Raw genomic sequence first — 15023 nt, forward strand, 5'->3', positions numbered from 1 at the left:
GATGTTAAATTGCTCTTGTCAGAAAATCTGTTCCCCTCAGTTTACAAATAATCACTGTCCCACTTATATCACTGCCAGCTACAAATTAGATTACAGGAGACAAAGAGTCTACAGCTGTAATAATGGTTCTGTGGAGCTGCACCGTGGCACACAGGTGCTTCTCTACACCAAATCTAAATTATGACCTGATGCTGAGAAAGTATACTTAGTAAATACTTAATGCATAGTGCTTGTGTCCTTACCTGCGCTCCCTTGCTTTTGCGTGATGAGCTGACAGCAGAGTACGCGGGTGTGTTCAGATCATCTGTACTGATGTTGTCCAACGTGTCGCTCAGACCACTGCTCACCGAGCTGCTGTCGTCCCAACTATTATTGGAGAGGAACAGAGGAAAGAGGGGGAAACAGACGTTGGTTGGATTCATGTTCATCTTTGATGTGGAGCTTTTTAGTTTTAGCAGTAGATGCAGTAGAAGAAATAATACTACCAGGAACAGTAGTAGTCTTCTTCTGACCTTACATAGCAGCGCTCAGAGTTTTTACTAACAAGCTTTCTGCCTGCACTCCATCTGTCACCATCATCTTTTTTCTCTAATTAAACCATTCTTCAAAATGTCGATGAAGATTGCAGAAAAAAAAAAAGGTGCTGGAATTAAGAATCACTGTCTAATCACCTGCTAGGTTAACTGAACAGTGGATCATTTGTAATTGTCCAATTTGTGTCTTCAAACAGCTGCACTCCTTTTTTGGGCCCCACTGACTTGTGGGTATTTGAGTTCTTTTTTTGAGGAAAAAAATGGCAATGGCTCATTAATTGTTAAGATTCTCATTAACTCTAAACGTCTGGAAGAATAAAAGGATCTTCATTAGCACCATCATTATTTAGCTGTTATTGAAAGCTGCCAGACACCAAGAGCCCCCTAAATGATGAGTGTATGGATCAAACAGTGATCATTTCCACACACACACACACACACCGTTTAATTACAACACAATTACAGTGTGGAAAACTCCTGCAATATGTTTCTCTAATCTGTAAACCCATTTTCTGCTATCAGACATAATAAATCACCTTCAATAATAATATATTAGCTCTCCTCTGCTTTCATTGTCCTCTCTCTCTCTGTCACACACACATCCACACACACACAAAATGATAGTCAGCCAGCACCACAGCTGTCACAGCTCACATACACATGTATAGTATACACACACACACACACAGTTCTCACAGATACTAATTGGTTTCCATGCCAACATGTAAAGTTTCATCTGGATCTGTATGTGTGTGTGTGTGTGTGTGAATCTGACCAAGCATCTTTAAGAGTGTCATTTAAACTGGGAAGGAAAAATGAATGGACTCACACACGCAGAGACGACAATCAATACCAACAAAATGACTGCTCACACAACCACATGCTGTGATCTGCATCACAGCTACAGATAACAAAGAGCTTTATACAAACAGACAACAATTCACTTCACCAACAGATTCAAAATAACTTTCATCTGCCATACCCTGCATTTGACATGATTTTTTTTTAAATAAAAAAAGGGGGAAACAACTTCCAGAAGCTAATTACAATTTTTCAACAAGTCAATTCAGGCTCGGCATCTATAATTCAGTAGAGACGAGGATGAAACCCGAAGGCAGGCTGAAAATGAGAGAATAATGACTCATTTTTAAAAGGCTCACAGAGGAGGAAGGGAGGGAAATGTGGAGATGAGTGGACGTGTGTAGCCGTTGTCTGGGGGAAGATGATGGAATCACTGATTTACTAAAAGTTTGTACAGAAAATCAATAACCAGAAGTGTTGTTATGCTTAAAACACCCATGCCATTCATTAGCAATAATATCTCCTTTTAATATATAGAGTATTAACAGTCATGAAAATGAAAAACAAAAACAAACATCTTATCATGAAACAGCAGGTTGCAAACATTAATAGATGGTCGATCTTCACCCTGACACCTGTGAAAGGTTTTTTTAATGAATGTAGTGCAGAGCAGACACCTTGCAACCCAGATGTCCACTGGTGCAGTGCAGAATTGATTTGCTCTTATGACAGATTTAGAATGAGCACCATTTATCTTTACGGCCAAAATCTGACCAGGTCTGTGATTCACAAGAACTGCACAGAGCTACGAACTGCAGGCTTTGTTTTAAAGTGCACATGACAGCTGCGTATAATATGTTCAGATTATGCAGAATTTTAAGATGGGGAAAATAAAACATCCCATTTCTGTAAGTCTTTTGTGTGGTCATGTGGCTGCAACCATGTTTTAATCAAAGAAAGAACAAACCATAAAAAAGAACGCAGGCAAAAGGAAACAGGTAATGGCTTATTGTGTTATTGAACATCACATCCAATTTCTTATTTTGTCATCCTTGATCTGTCATTCTGAGATTTCATTTTCTTTCTATTCAAAGCCGTTATCAGAGACACGGCTCAGAGATGGATGCTTAATGCACTGAGGATCCTTGCTGTCAATCTGAGCTTTTGGGCTGTGTATATACAGCTTTACCGTAGTTCTTTAATAAAAAAGAGACACTATTGAACATGAATGAGTGGAGCGCTGATATAAAACAGAAGTCCAACTACATATTAGTGTGTTTCTGGACACACCAGGCTAATACAAACAAAGCCTGTGGAAATCAGTGGCTTTCAAACATTCCTGGCTCATTTCCCTTTTAATCATTTCCCTCTCATCTGCACTTCAGCTTGTCTTTGCTGATACCGTGGCTTTGTTTTAAGCTGAGGGCAGCTTCATCTGACAGCAGCCAGCTGCTTCTGACTTGTTCCAATATGACTGAGCGTCAAGGTTAAATGTGCTGTTGGTGCTGGGCGGGGCCTTTAAGTTTTGGTGGCGACAGGGACTGCCAGGTCACCTTGACAATATGATTTAAAGTTACGTCTCTGCTCAACTTTACTTGCCTCAGAAGTGACAGGAGACTAACCTTCAGTATGTGACAGACAACAGGGCCATTCCAAAACAGGTTCTGGCAGCAGACGTACAGGAAGCTCTGTGTATAATTATATTTATCTGGTGTAAAAAATACTGGTTCAGAGAACACAGAAGCATCAAATTCTCAGAGAGAGACAAGTTTAGGAGAGATTAAAGGCACAGATGGTCCTTTATGAGCACTGATAGTTCCTTATGCCAAACTGCAGACCTCAAATATCAGTCGAGCTTCTTTCTTTTCACTATTAATTTCCTCCAAACTCAGACAAATTGGGCTTGACGACATCAAGTGCTGCAGATTTACTTAGGTAACACAGAAAGAGGGATGATGAAACAGCAGTGAGAGCACTGTCATGGAGTCTATCACCATAACATGCAAAGCAGATGGCTGTGAGGAAGCTCACTGACTTCTAATTCTTATCTAAACATGAGTATAATCTTGCACAGTTTCCCCTGGCTGCAACATATTGCTCTTTACTCCCAGGGTGGTCTCTGTAACGCAGTGCTGAAAGTCGTCTTTCTGGAGAATTAATCTTAACTGTGAGTAATATGATTAAAACCATTTCTTGGGTAATTCTCGCTTAATTAATGAGTCACACTGAATCTCTCTTGGAGTCATAATCACAAAGTAAAGATGCCCTTTAGCTTTTGCATTCACTTCTGTAAATGTGAGTCTAAGCAAACCCATGTTAATGAGCATACTGAGTCATTCTAATGGAACACAATAAAAGGAAAGCTCACTTTCTGAATGAAAATGCAAACAAAGGACAGATTATCTAAAGACAGAAGCTGTGTTGTGAACACAGTTTCTTGCAGGCTGCCTGGAAACTAAAAAATAATACTGTAGCAATATCTAAAGAACAAGAGGGAAAAATACCGTGTTACTGTGACGTTCTGACATTCTCTTAACTCAGCAACCACTCCTGTGCTACTGAGCAAGGCACCTAAAGGGGCATTTCATATTCTAAAATTCTGATGGGAATTAGTTTTACAGGTGTTTGGTAATCACCAAATAACTAAAGAGATTTAAAAAAAAAAAAAAAAGTCCAATCTCAAACCAGAGCAGTGATCAGAAATGATTTCTGAAAGCCAGATACCTCAGCACAGAGTGAGGTAGAAGTTGAGTCATCGATATTGATCAACACCTCCACAAACCCTGCAGATAGGGCAGGGCAAACCTTTGTTATTGCGCCTTCAGTTCCCCAGCTGCTTCAGTGGAGTTGCTCAGTGAACAGTAATAGATGATTGTGTTTTGTCTGTGTGAATGTGAGGCTGGGGACTGCTAAAGACGAGCATCCGTGTGCTGTGGATTTTCCTGGGATAAAGGGCTGATAAAACAAAAAGAAAGCAAAAATAAATTGCACTCCTCCTCCCGAGAGATCGCTTGACTGCAATAGGCTGCAATGTTTCATCAGGCCGACTTCCTGGACCAGCTCTGATTCCTCTGACAGAACCGTGGCTAACCAAGCTCCTCCCCTCAGACCTGCACCACTTCACATGCACGTCACCACATCTCCTGGGTGGGGGAGGGGGAGGGCATATCCTCAAAAATGGCACACGCAAACTCAATAACCCCACAGCAAGGGCGGGTGAGTCGGACCTTTGTGTCATAACTTCTTAAATTAACTATGAGCAACAATGTACAGAGCAGAATGCTTGAGAGGAGACTGCTGTGGAGGATATTGGCTTCTCTCCCATGTTTCATAAGCGAAGCAGTGAAATGGGCAGATGGAAGTCTCCCCCTCAAAATCCATCTGAAAACACACTGTATTTCCCTTGTGATGGTTCCGTTCTATGGCCAAATACAACTGTGATGCCTTAGACAGTAATGCCCTACATAGTGCAACTTTTTATCAGTCAGTGTATAGCAGGAGTGGTATGGAACTGTATGATGACTAGTGCTATAAAAAGGAGGTTTGACCTGTTTTCAAATCCCTCGACCTGTTGGGATAAATCTCAGCATGCAAAGTCTATTTAAAAACCTCTTTCTTTTGCCATTAGCAAGGCACCAAACCCCAAAAAGCTTCAGCAGAGCTGCTCACAAGCCAAAGGTGTGAAGATCGAACTTCACTACAGAAAGGGGTGAAACAAATGAGGATGTAAAAGGATGTCAGCCTTTCCAACTGTTCTTATTTTAATGCAGATTCTGTTGCAAATCCATGATCTTCGCCGGCTGCGTCGCAGCACATAACTGTCCCCATGCTGTGAATGCACTGCTGAGGTGCCACTCAACCATGCAAACATTATCTCATTCAATATTCAATACCCTGGGTCTTGTTCCTTCAGCAGCCCAGAGGAGAAAATGCTATTAGCAGCATGAACAACAAAAAAAAAATAACGGAGGTGATTACACTTTATTACAGAAATAAACAAGATGAGGGGATTGAAAAATATTTGATGGCATTCAAGTAAATGAACTGGGGATGTTCTACAGATGGGACTAGGCAAACATTTCCTCAGTGCACCTCTTACATAACAAACCTGACAAAAACTATAGGTAATGGCATTTAAAGATGAAGTGGGACCAGTTTGGATTCATGAATTTCTTGTGTCTTACAATTAATTAAAACTATATTTAATTATTATTATTGTGAAATTTATAATGGGCATGTTCATGTTTTAGCTTCAATTAAATACGCAATTAATCAAAAAGAAAAAAAAAGACATTGATATGAAAACATTCAGGAGACACGTAGATCTCATCTGACAGCAATTAAAAGTAAACAAAACACCTGGGAAGTGAGCTGCCATTTCCTCGGTTCTTGATTGTCTACAGTTCAACTGTTCTTTGTGTAAAAAATAAACAACTTTTTCTCAAAGTGAAAGCGAAGAGAGGCTTTTGCTGCTGCTTGATTGACAGTGAATGTGAGGCTGAATGTGTGGGCTGAGGATGTTTGTGTGAACAAATAGGTTTTATTCACGACAGAGATATTACCTCTGAACTAAAGCATGCACTGAGGTCCACTGAAACACGCCCACACTAACCTCAATACTATTACTTGTGAGACCAAAAACCCTTTCATTAAGCAAATTTTGCCACTGTGGCCCCTCTGTTTGTTTTTAAAAGATGAAATACAATATGTCTTTACCTACTGTTCTTTTTATATGGCTGCTTGATTAAAGAACTATAATAAATCATTAACCGTCGACACATGAAGCTCAGGTGAAATTAACAAAGCCACAACAAAGACGTCCTCATCCAACCACCATGACAACTATCTGTCGCACACTAAACTTGGAATGCTCCTTTATTTCCTCTCTCTCCCACACACATAAAGAACACAGCTCTGTAATGTAAATGGAAAGCACTCCTCCTCATTTGCCTGTAGAGTACCATAATCCCAGTTAATGCCACTGTGCTCTTGCAATTACAAAACAAGACATCCTTGTAAATGACTTTACTCTTCTTCTCCTGCCTTTTTGTCAGCTGCCAAAGTTGGTGATAGACTCACTTTCTCTTTGGCTCTGATGTAGAGCACAAAGAGACCAGCTATCAGAGCAAATTACACAGTGTGACTCAACGCAAACACAACACAAAGGCGCATCAATCAGCTAGTACAGGTTCCAAACAGAAGTTGTGGGTGTAGAGTAGTCCCTAGCTTTGCTGTCAACTCACCTCTAATGGGATGGACGCTGCCTGTCGTCTTGTCACAGTAGTGTTTTGCTTTGGTTTGTTTCCCGACCGCGCCTACTACCACAGGAGGCAAAACCCCACCTCTCAGAGAAGCTAGAAGCTGTGAAACGAGTAGGAGTCCAGAGAGGGAATGGGAAACGAGAGAAAGGAATAAAGGACTACCTCACTCTTCCACTTTCACCCCCTACTGCTGCTGCTGCCAGCTCCCCCCTCCCTTCTCTTCGTCTCCTCTCCCCTCCTCACCAGGATGGGCCTGTCATCCCTGGGAGAGGCAATCAGACATGTCTTCAGCAGCGGGTTGCCAAGGGTTAATTAAAGGAGGATGACAATGCAAAATTGAGCCAGATCAAGGAGGAAGTGCTTTGCTGGATGAGAGCCGACTGTCCCTTGTCTTTGCCGAATGCCTCTGACTGGAAGTGATCTCATGCATAATACGTGAGATGGCTCTGAAAAGACTGTCTACACAGCCTTGTGTTGGGACATTATTCATGACTCTTCTCCCTCAACCTTAATGGTGGGCAGTACAGCAATAAGAAAAGCATGATTAGCTGCTGAAGACAGGTCATCCATCTTTATTTAAGCTGAAGTTAGGGAGACTAACTTAAGCTTCTTCATCAGTGCCGCCCTAATTCATAGTCACATAGAGATGCCCTGTGTCACAATGATCCTCTTTTGTTGAAGTCTGGTGTCAGAGGACAGTAAATGCCACCTGGATATTCAAAAATCTCTCTGTCTTTTTTTTTTCACAGGGAAGAGCTAAAATTTCAAGGTGTTGTGTCACAGAAAGAGAAGATTCTTTTGGCATGTTGAGGAAAAAAAAAAGATATCAGACATGTCACTGACTGTGGAATCCAATTCACCTCGGCACAACTCAATTAAAAAAAGGAACAGTGACCTTGGGAGGACGGGCTGGAAATGTGTCTGCTGCCAAGCAGTGACAGACAGCAGTGCTGCTTGGCTGGGCTGGTAAAGATGCCCAGGCTTCCGACTGCAATGCAGTCAGAGATGACAACAAAATCTTTAGCCGTTCAGAGGCGAGGGGTTTCAGGCAGGCTAATACATCCTGGCAGGGGTTTGCTTGAGTCTGTGGCGCACTGCTGGCAAATGTGCAAACACACTGCCCACATACAGTGGGGTCCAATAGTCTGAAACCACTTGAATGGGAAAGTGCTAGTGTAAGTGCTCATAACCCACAGCCACCCCAACTGCTGACCTCCTCCTCCTCCTCGGGCCTGGGAGGAGATAAAATCATTAAGCTGTGTTTTCTACCCCAAGACAAACAACAAGGGTTGGTCAGGATTTCTGTATTCTCCTCAAACAAACACTACAAAGTCAAAATATCAAAATGCATTAACAGGAAATAAACTTAGTTAAGTAAAATAGTTTATTAATTGATTAGTTGAAAGAAAGATAATTAAATGTTTAAATCTTTTTTTGCTAAAAAAATTGCTGCTTAATTCTTAGATAGCATATCATGCAGATATGCAAATAGTGCGAGAGTAAAAAAAATGGTTTCATCAATCAATATGATTAATAAGACACTTTGGCAAATGGGCTAGTATGGGAGGGGCAAAAATAACCAGATGGTCACCAACCCTGGCAAGGTTGTGGGGTTGGAGGGGATGAGTGGGGCTAGCGAGCATCGGTGGATCAGTCGGCCGTCTGCCTCTGCTTTCTGTGGCAGACGACTTGGCAAACTGGTCACCACCAAACCAAGCATCATCTACTGTCCTGGCACAGAAGGGCCTTTATATTTCTAGGATTATGGCATTACAACTTGATAGACAGAGGCCGAACAGTGGCAGCTCTCCAAAGCCCATCAGCTGAGGTTAGAATCCGACCACCAACGATATTGGCGTGTGTCCAGAATCGATGATGAGAAACGGACAACAGGCTGTGTCTCTCTGGGAAAGAGAATTGACGGGGTTGCCACAAATGTCACTGTGTATCTGTCCTTAAATGTAAGTCAGTCTATGAAACTTGACAACTAAATAACACATTCAACCAGTATAATTTACACTAAGCAATGAGGGTTTTATCTGGGGTTTTACATTTTAAATGACTGCGATTCCTCAGATATGTTTAGGTCACTTTCTGGTCTGTTACTGGTCAAAAAAGAGGAACATCAACAATAATACGTTCCATACAGCTTCATGAACGTCGGACTGCCATAATTATATCACAACACTCGTCATTTAACAAGATTACAGTTTTATAATCCACAACAGAGTCAGTCTCTATGGCAGTAAAGTGAATTAGCAGTGATAGGAGCTTTGTCGATTCTTATCTTCACAAACTCATTAGGCCTGTCAGATGATGAATGGAGCCATATCCCTGGAAATTTTCAACCAAATGAATTGATGCAACTGCAGCGAAAGGCCTTTAGTGTTTTTATCCTAAAATCTATTCTGCATTAGCACTGTATACAGGCAGTCCTGACTCAATCCATCAGCAGTACTGCAGACAAATCTTTCATGAATCCTATTATCTACTGCTACACTGGTGTGCTTTAACAAAAAACTGTAGTGTCTCTAACTACAAGACTTATAAGACCTTCCGACGTCCTCTCTGCTGGGTTAAAATGTCAAAGGAAAATGGAAAGAATGATTTTAAATTCTACACATCGTTCCAAATTATGAATAGAATGACAACAAGCTGCACTAACTCTACTGTCTCCAAACATCCTCACCCAGTTCAGTCACAAGATGATAAAAACTAAATGTGATGCTTTGATTTTTTTCATTTCATCACAACTTGTTGCCAAGTGCATAACAAAGAAGATGCTTTGACATCAAAAACATGCAGACAATCCAGTGTTTTAAATGAATTTTCCAACATGAGCTAACTGTCAGGGGTACAAGCTCTGCATCAACAGTCCAATCAGCTGCGGCATTCCCTTCCGTAAACACTCGGCCTTTTAACTAGACAAACTTATTCGATTAAAAGTTTTAAATCAACCGAGCGTTGAGACTCAAGATATATTGAAATCATTGCTTGTAATGGAGGGAATCGCTCTCTTTATAATAGAGCACTACATCACTTCTCTGTTAAGATCAATGGGTCACCTTCCTATTCTCAACTAATATTTCATCACATTACTTCTAATGCAGGGTTGTGGGAAGAGTTGGACCCACACACAAACATTTAGCACTGTTTACTTCACATGCACTTATGGACACACTTCTGTCCATTTTATGTGGAAGCTCATGATAAATAATGCAAAGTAGTAATGCCTTTAAGTCTCACAGCAAGCTTACAGTGTGACCTTAGTATGAGTCACTGACACCACATTTGTTTCCCTGACTACTATATGGCCTGGACAATATGCACAAATGAATGTGGGGTAGCATATATTCTTCATATATGACCTGTTTAGCCCATACATGATGCACTAGGGAGGGATATATGTCATTACTATGTCACTTTAAGGTGAGTCATCATTATGGCATCACTGTTTTCCATAAATCACACTGTCAGACCTGTGAATGTGCATGAACAGAGGGTAGATGCCTGTACATACACAGTGAATATGGAGATAAAGAAGTGTCACAGTCATAAAGGTGACTGACTGGTCCCCAGACTGAGGGTGTTGCAAAAATAAGTGTAGCATTTCTATCATGGAGGAACTAGCTTTTGAAAGCTTTCTTAATAATTTAACTTTTCCATTACTTTGGAACGGGGCAAAAAAAAAAAAAAAAGGCAAAGGAGGAGGCTGACAGAAGTTCATTTCTGTCAGCTTACACTGTAAAACATAATGAAGAGGCTCCTATAGGCTACATATTTCTAAAATACGGTGCCATTATTTGCAACTTTTTGATAATATCTCAAAATTAACATTCCACAAAAACACTGATGGCTATGCTGTCTTTCACCTCTCAGTCATACCAGATGAATAACCTGCCCCTGACAGACAGAGCTGTGGTTCACAGTCAGAGAGACATATGGTCCAAAGATCACCATGCTGAGAGCTGCATCAGCCAGGCTCACTGAAGGAAGAGGACCCACAACAGAATTTACTAACAGGAACACAGAACACTCAGACCTGATCCACTGAGTGATGTGTTTTGGTTGAAACTGAACACTAACGTTTTTGTCACTTTTGTTTTGAAAAATAAGAGCATTTGAGTAAGTGATGAAGGTGCTGTTTAACCACGCACAGTGTTTTTATAAAGTTATACTAAGGTTGTGTAAAAATATGGAGAAAAATATTTGGTATCCCCCAAAAAGGGATGCATGATTTTGCTAAACTAGGATGCTCATGCTTAAGCAGTGCAACAGCACCTGTATATATACAACAGATATATACACAAAAAATATCCCCATTCATTTTAACATAGACATCTTCAGAGGTGTGACATGGTTTGTTGGACCCAAACATCACGTTTGGAAAAACGAAGTAGGGCAGGATGTCTTTTTATTTCATCACTGCCCGTTCTGTAACTACTTGACTTCACTTATTAATTCACTGAGTACAGTAATTAACGAGGATACCAAGCCTCCCCTGGAGGAAAGTATGAGAAATATGCAGATGCATTATAAATAGAGAGAGCAGCATCCAGAGTAGAAGACACAGTTGAATCAATGCCAGACATTAAGAAATAAGAGGAAAACTCCGCTTCCAAAAAGTGGAAACTTTCCTTTGAGCTCCTCTGAAGGAATAGATGACTAATTAGTGTGTGTTTTCGTGGGCTGACTGTATTTGAGAGCAAATATGTGTGTATGCACGCACCTGCGCAAGGGAGGACATGCATTTGCATGAACACGCACACATACAAGAGCCAGACACAGCTGCGTACTCAAATCTGCAACTCAAAACTTCTTCCAATTATCATCACAGTTAGCTAAGTTTAGTCTGTGTGCCTGTGTGCTCTTCATTAAGGTGCAAAGACTGAAAAAAAGTCAAGTGTCTGTGAAACAGAAAGAGACTGACAAGTGCCAGAAAAATTCAGAAAGCTAGAAAGCACAAACTTTGAAGCGCTGCAGTTTCAGGTGCAACGTGAGCGCGGATATTTTCTTCCTAAGTGGTGCCCCTGGCAGAGATGAGCTACAGAGAAACTTATATAACGACTGGCTTTGTCATTGATGGTTAAAAAACTGTCTCCTCCAAATCTCCTCGCTGCTTATGGCAGCACGACGAGTCATGCAGCTTCACCATGACTGTCACTGCTCTGCAGAGTGACAGCACACATATACAGAAATCTGCACACACACACACACACACACACAAACACACACGCACGCACTACTGAAATGTAGTCTAGGACAAGTGCACAAACAAACTGTTTGTCAAGCACGGACAACGCGACCACAACACAACACACTTTCAAACAAAAACTTGTCTCCAATCCCCCAAAGCTTCAGATAACAGAAAAATGCAGAGCCAGCTGCCACAGTCCAGCCCTCAAAAAGGAGGCTGAGCGAGAGAGAGAGAGAGAGAGAGAGAGAGAGAGAGAGAGAGAGAGACAGTGCCACACACACCAGACACCAGGATGCTAAAAGCGAGGCCCTGTTACTTATTCATGTCTCTGCTGAGAACGAGGAGCCTGTGTCAAAACATTCTCCTTGGGCGTCTTTTCTTGACAGTAAAGCCACGAGCATGCACTCATCTATGTTGCATGACAGGAGGGTATTTTTAGAGAGGGGCTTTTAGCCAAGGCTGAATTCACCATTGTTTTGAAACAGGCTGATTAGAAGAGAGATCTGAGCCTTTGTTGTTTTGCTGCTTTGGGGCAGATGGTCAGTTTCAGGAAAGTCTATTCTTAGTACAAATGAAGAACACCTCCAAAAGTAACTGTACATTTGACACTGTGCTTATTTGTCTTTCTTGTCACACTTAGTTCTGCTGAATACCGGTGGTAAAAAGCTATGGCTCTGGCCCAACAGTGATGATAAAAACACTCAAGTCTAATGTTAACTTCCCAGCGTTTTCCTCTCCTTTCAAATCAAACCACCTCTGAGAAAAATAATGCATCACTTCCTGTACAGCAGAGCCTTTTCCCAAGAACCCGGGACACCCGCAAAGCTGATCTGATCAAGACACAGAGATGAGCTGTATCTAACATCACCTATAGTCACATCAAGCAGATATCTCATCTAAGGTTTACTGCAGCAAACACAACACCGCACTGTTCTAGCCCCAGATGGTGTCAGTCACCTGCTGGCCATGAGTCCTGATCTGATGAGTCATTTAGATGAATTTCCTCAGAGGCTCTGTTGGTTGGGGATAAAGCTGCTGTGGGTGGCAGCCAGGGGAGTCGTTATGGACGGAGAAAAGCGTGAAGCCTAATGAGCCTCATGGGAGTTCAGTTTATGTACACAGACCGACTCCCGCTTTCTGCCTCCCAGGAACTCTCTCTACTATTGCCAGTGTGCCAGGAGAACTGGGAGTGAGGGATGTGTACTTGTATAAGTGTGTGTTTAGGACTGATTGAGGTATGTGTGTGTGTGTGGCTGCATGTGTGTACTTTCCCAATTATAGTTCATAACTGAGAGGAAATCCAAAAGAAGCAAAGAGAAGAGGGAGGAAACATTTTAATGTTCAGTAATTCTTTCCAAATATTTTTCCCAAACTAAACTTCATATCTAGCTATTACCATAAACAGCTGAAAGCTCTGGGTCTTCTCTCACACTCTCTCACTCAAAATATAGTTTTGCTGAGTCACCGGAGAAAAAACAGCAAACGAAACTTTCTGAAAAAAAAGTTCTGTGACCAAAACAGTTATGAAGCTGCTGTTATAGCTAAACGTTAACCCTGAAAGTCTGCAGAGCAGCTACATGACAGACAGCATGCGTCTTTGTGGCTGAGACATGAGTTAGACCTTTTCCTTGATTAGAAAATAATCAGCTACTTTCTGCAGTATTGTCAGTATCTTCCAGTGGTTGAAAAGGAAGGCCAACACTTTCTCTTGGAAAAGGGAACAGAAATAAAACAGCAACTGATCATAGCTGCAAGAAAAATCAGACTAAAACTCCAGCTGCCAGTTGCAGAGGTAGTTGGAAAAATGTGTTGAACAGCTAAATATGAAAAATCTGGGGGGCATCACGGAAAGCAAAACTAGACAGTTTAGATTTGACTTACTTACAGTCTTGGAATAAACGCTTTGCTTGTACTTATCATTCCTGAAAAGTTCTTCAAAGTCAGGAAACTGATTGTTTGAACTTGGGCCTTATCCGCTGCTCATTTCACTTAAATACAGGGTTTTATGGGGAAAAGAAGACGAATGCTTTGGGATAAAGAAGGAACGGATCATGGAGGAAGATCCTACATCCTACAAAAGGAGCTAAAGCCGGGCTGAGGTGTGAAGCCCAGTGAGCAATTGCCTCAGAAACGAATTCCCCCCCTGAGCTTAGTCGTTTGTCAGTGGGAAGTGACAGCTCAGCTTCTGACAATCACACATGTCAGAGGGAGACAGGGGGGAGGCATTATGCGTATGCTTGTGTGTGTGCATGTGTACGTTCATATAGCTCTGTAAGGCAAAAGAGAGGAAGGAGAGAAGGAAGGAAGAAAAAGGTTCCAGAGTTCAAATTCTGATCCTATCGGGAGTCTGTTGCCTGAAGGCATCTTAAGGGGAAGCAGGCATCAATATTTCCTCATCGCCCCTGAGGCCCAGAGCGCTAACACAGACTTTAGCTGAGAAAAGCTGCAGTTTTTTGGATTTATGTCAAAGCAAGGTGAGAGAGACTTTAGGCAAAAATATTACAACACTGAGATAAAACACATGCAGGGTGAAGCTGAGACTTGGCAAATGGAAAAGACAGTTCACAGGGTTCATATTTATTCTTATCCGATCTTTCCCTTTGCCTGAGTGTCAAAGTGTGATGGGCAGATCAGTCTGAAACTGACGGGGGCAAGTTAATGGCCCGTTCTGAACCTCCGGTCAGGTCTACCATGTTCTGACGCTCGACCGATCACAGATAGGATCGGACTCGCCCCTGGCTGACTGGCCTGACTGACTGTTGTGACAAACATGCTTGCGAGACCGAGCATGTAACCCAGAAGCAGCAGGATCGTCTGGCCTGTGAAACAATTGGATTATGTAGACGGGTAGCAAAAACAAAGACACAGACACAGCAGGAAGTCGTACTTCGCTCTGTCTAAATTTGCCTTATGTAACCACATGCACTTTTTGCTAATCTAGCTTTTCCTTGAATAGGATCCCAAAACTGACTAAAGTCGCAGGCAACCACATAACAACCTGAATATAAAACCAAGGATAATGTGGTTTTATATTAATTTTTTAGAGTTACTAGAATTTTGATGCACATTGCCAGCTTGGCTTAGAGTGTCTTTGACGGCACTTAATTTAAATCACTATAACAAAAGCCAACTCATTCTTGAGAGCCATATCTGATTGCTTTTCAGGCCTCCCACTCCTCTAAACACTGTCACTCATTAAAATCTTGGCAGAAGTTGGAGGTGCGACACTGA

General features: G+C 41.7%; 1 protein-coding gene across 4 annotated transcripts in view; it reads right to left on the bottom strand.

Moving 5' to 3' along the window:
- The window catches only part of nav3 (neuron navigator 3), a 169447-nt gene that overhangs the window by 35950 nt on the left and 118474 nt on the right, over positions 1 to 15023 (bottom strand). For all 4 annotated transcript variants that reach the window (XM_041029925.1, XM_041029924.1, XM_041029923.1 and 1 more), the window contains one exon: positions 243 to 366. In XM_041029925.1, the coding sequence (XP_040885859.1) occupies positions 243 to 366 (124 nt within the window). The remainder of the gene's footprint in view (positions 1 to 242; positions 367 to 15023) is intronic.

The sequence above is a fragment of the Toxotes jaculatrix genome, chromosome 22 (genome assembly GCF_017976425.1).
Source record: "Toxotes jaculatrix isolate fToxJac2 chromosome 22, fToxJac2.pri, whole genome shotgun sequence".
Taxonomy (NCBI): Eukaryota; Metazoa; Chordata; class Actinopteri; family Toxotidae; genus Toxotes; species Toxotes jaculatrix.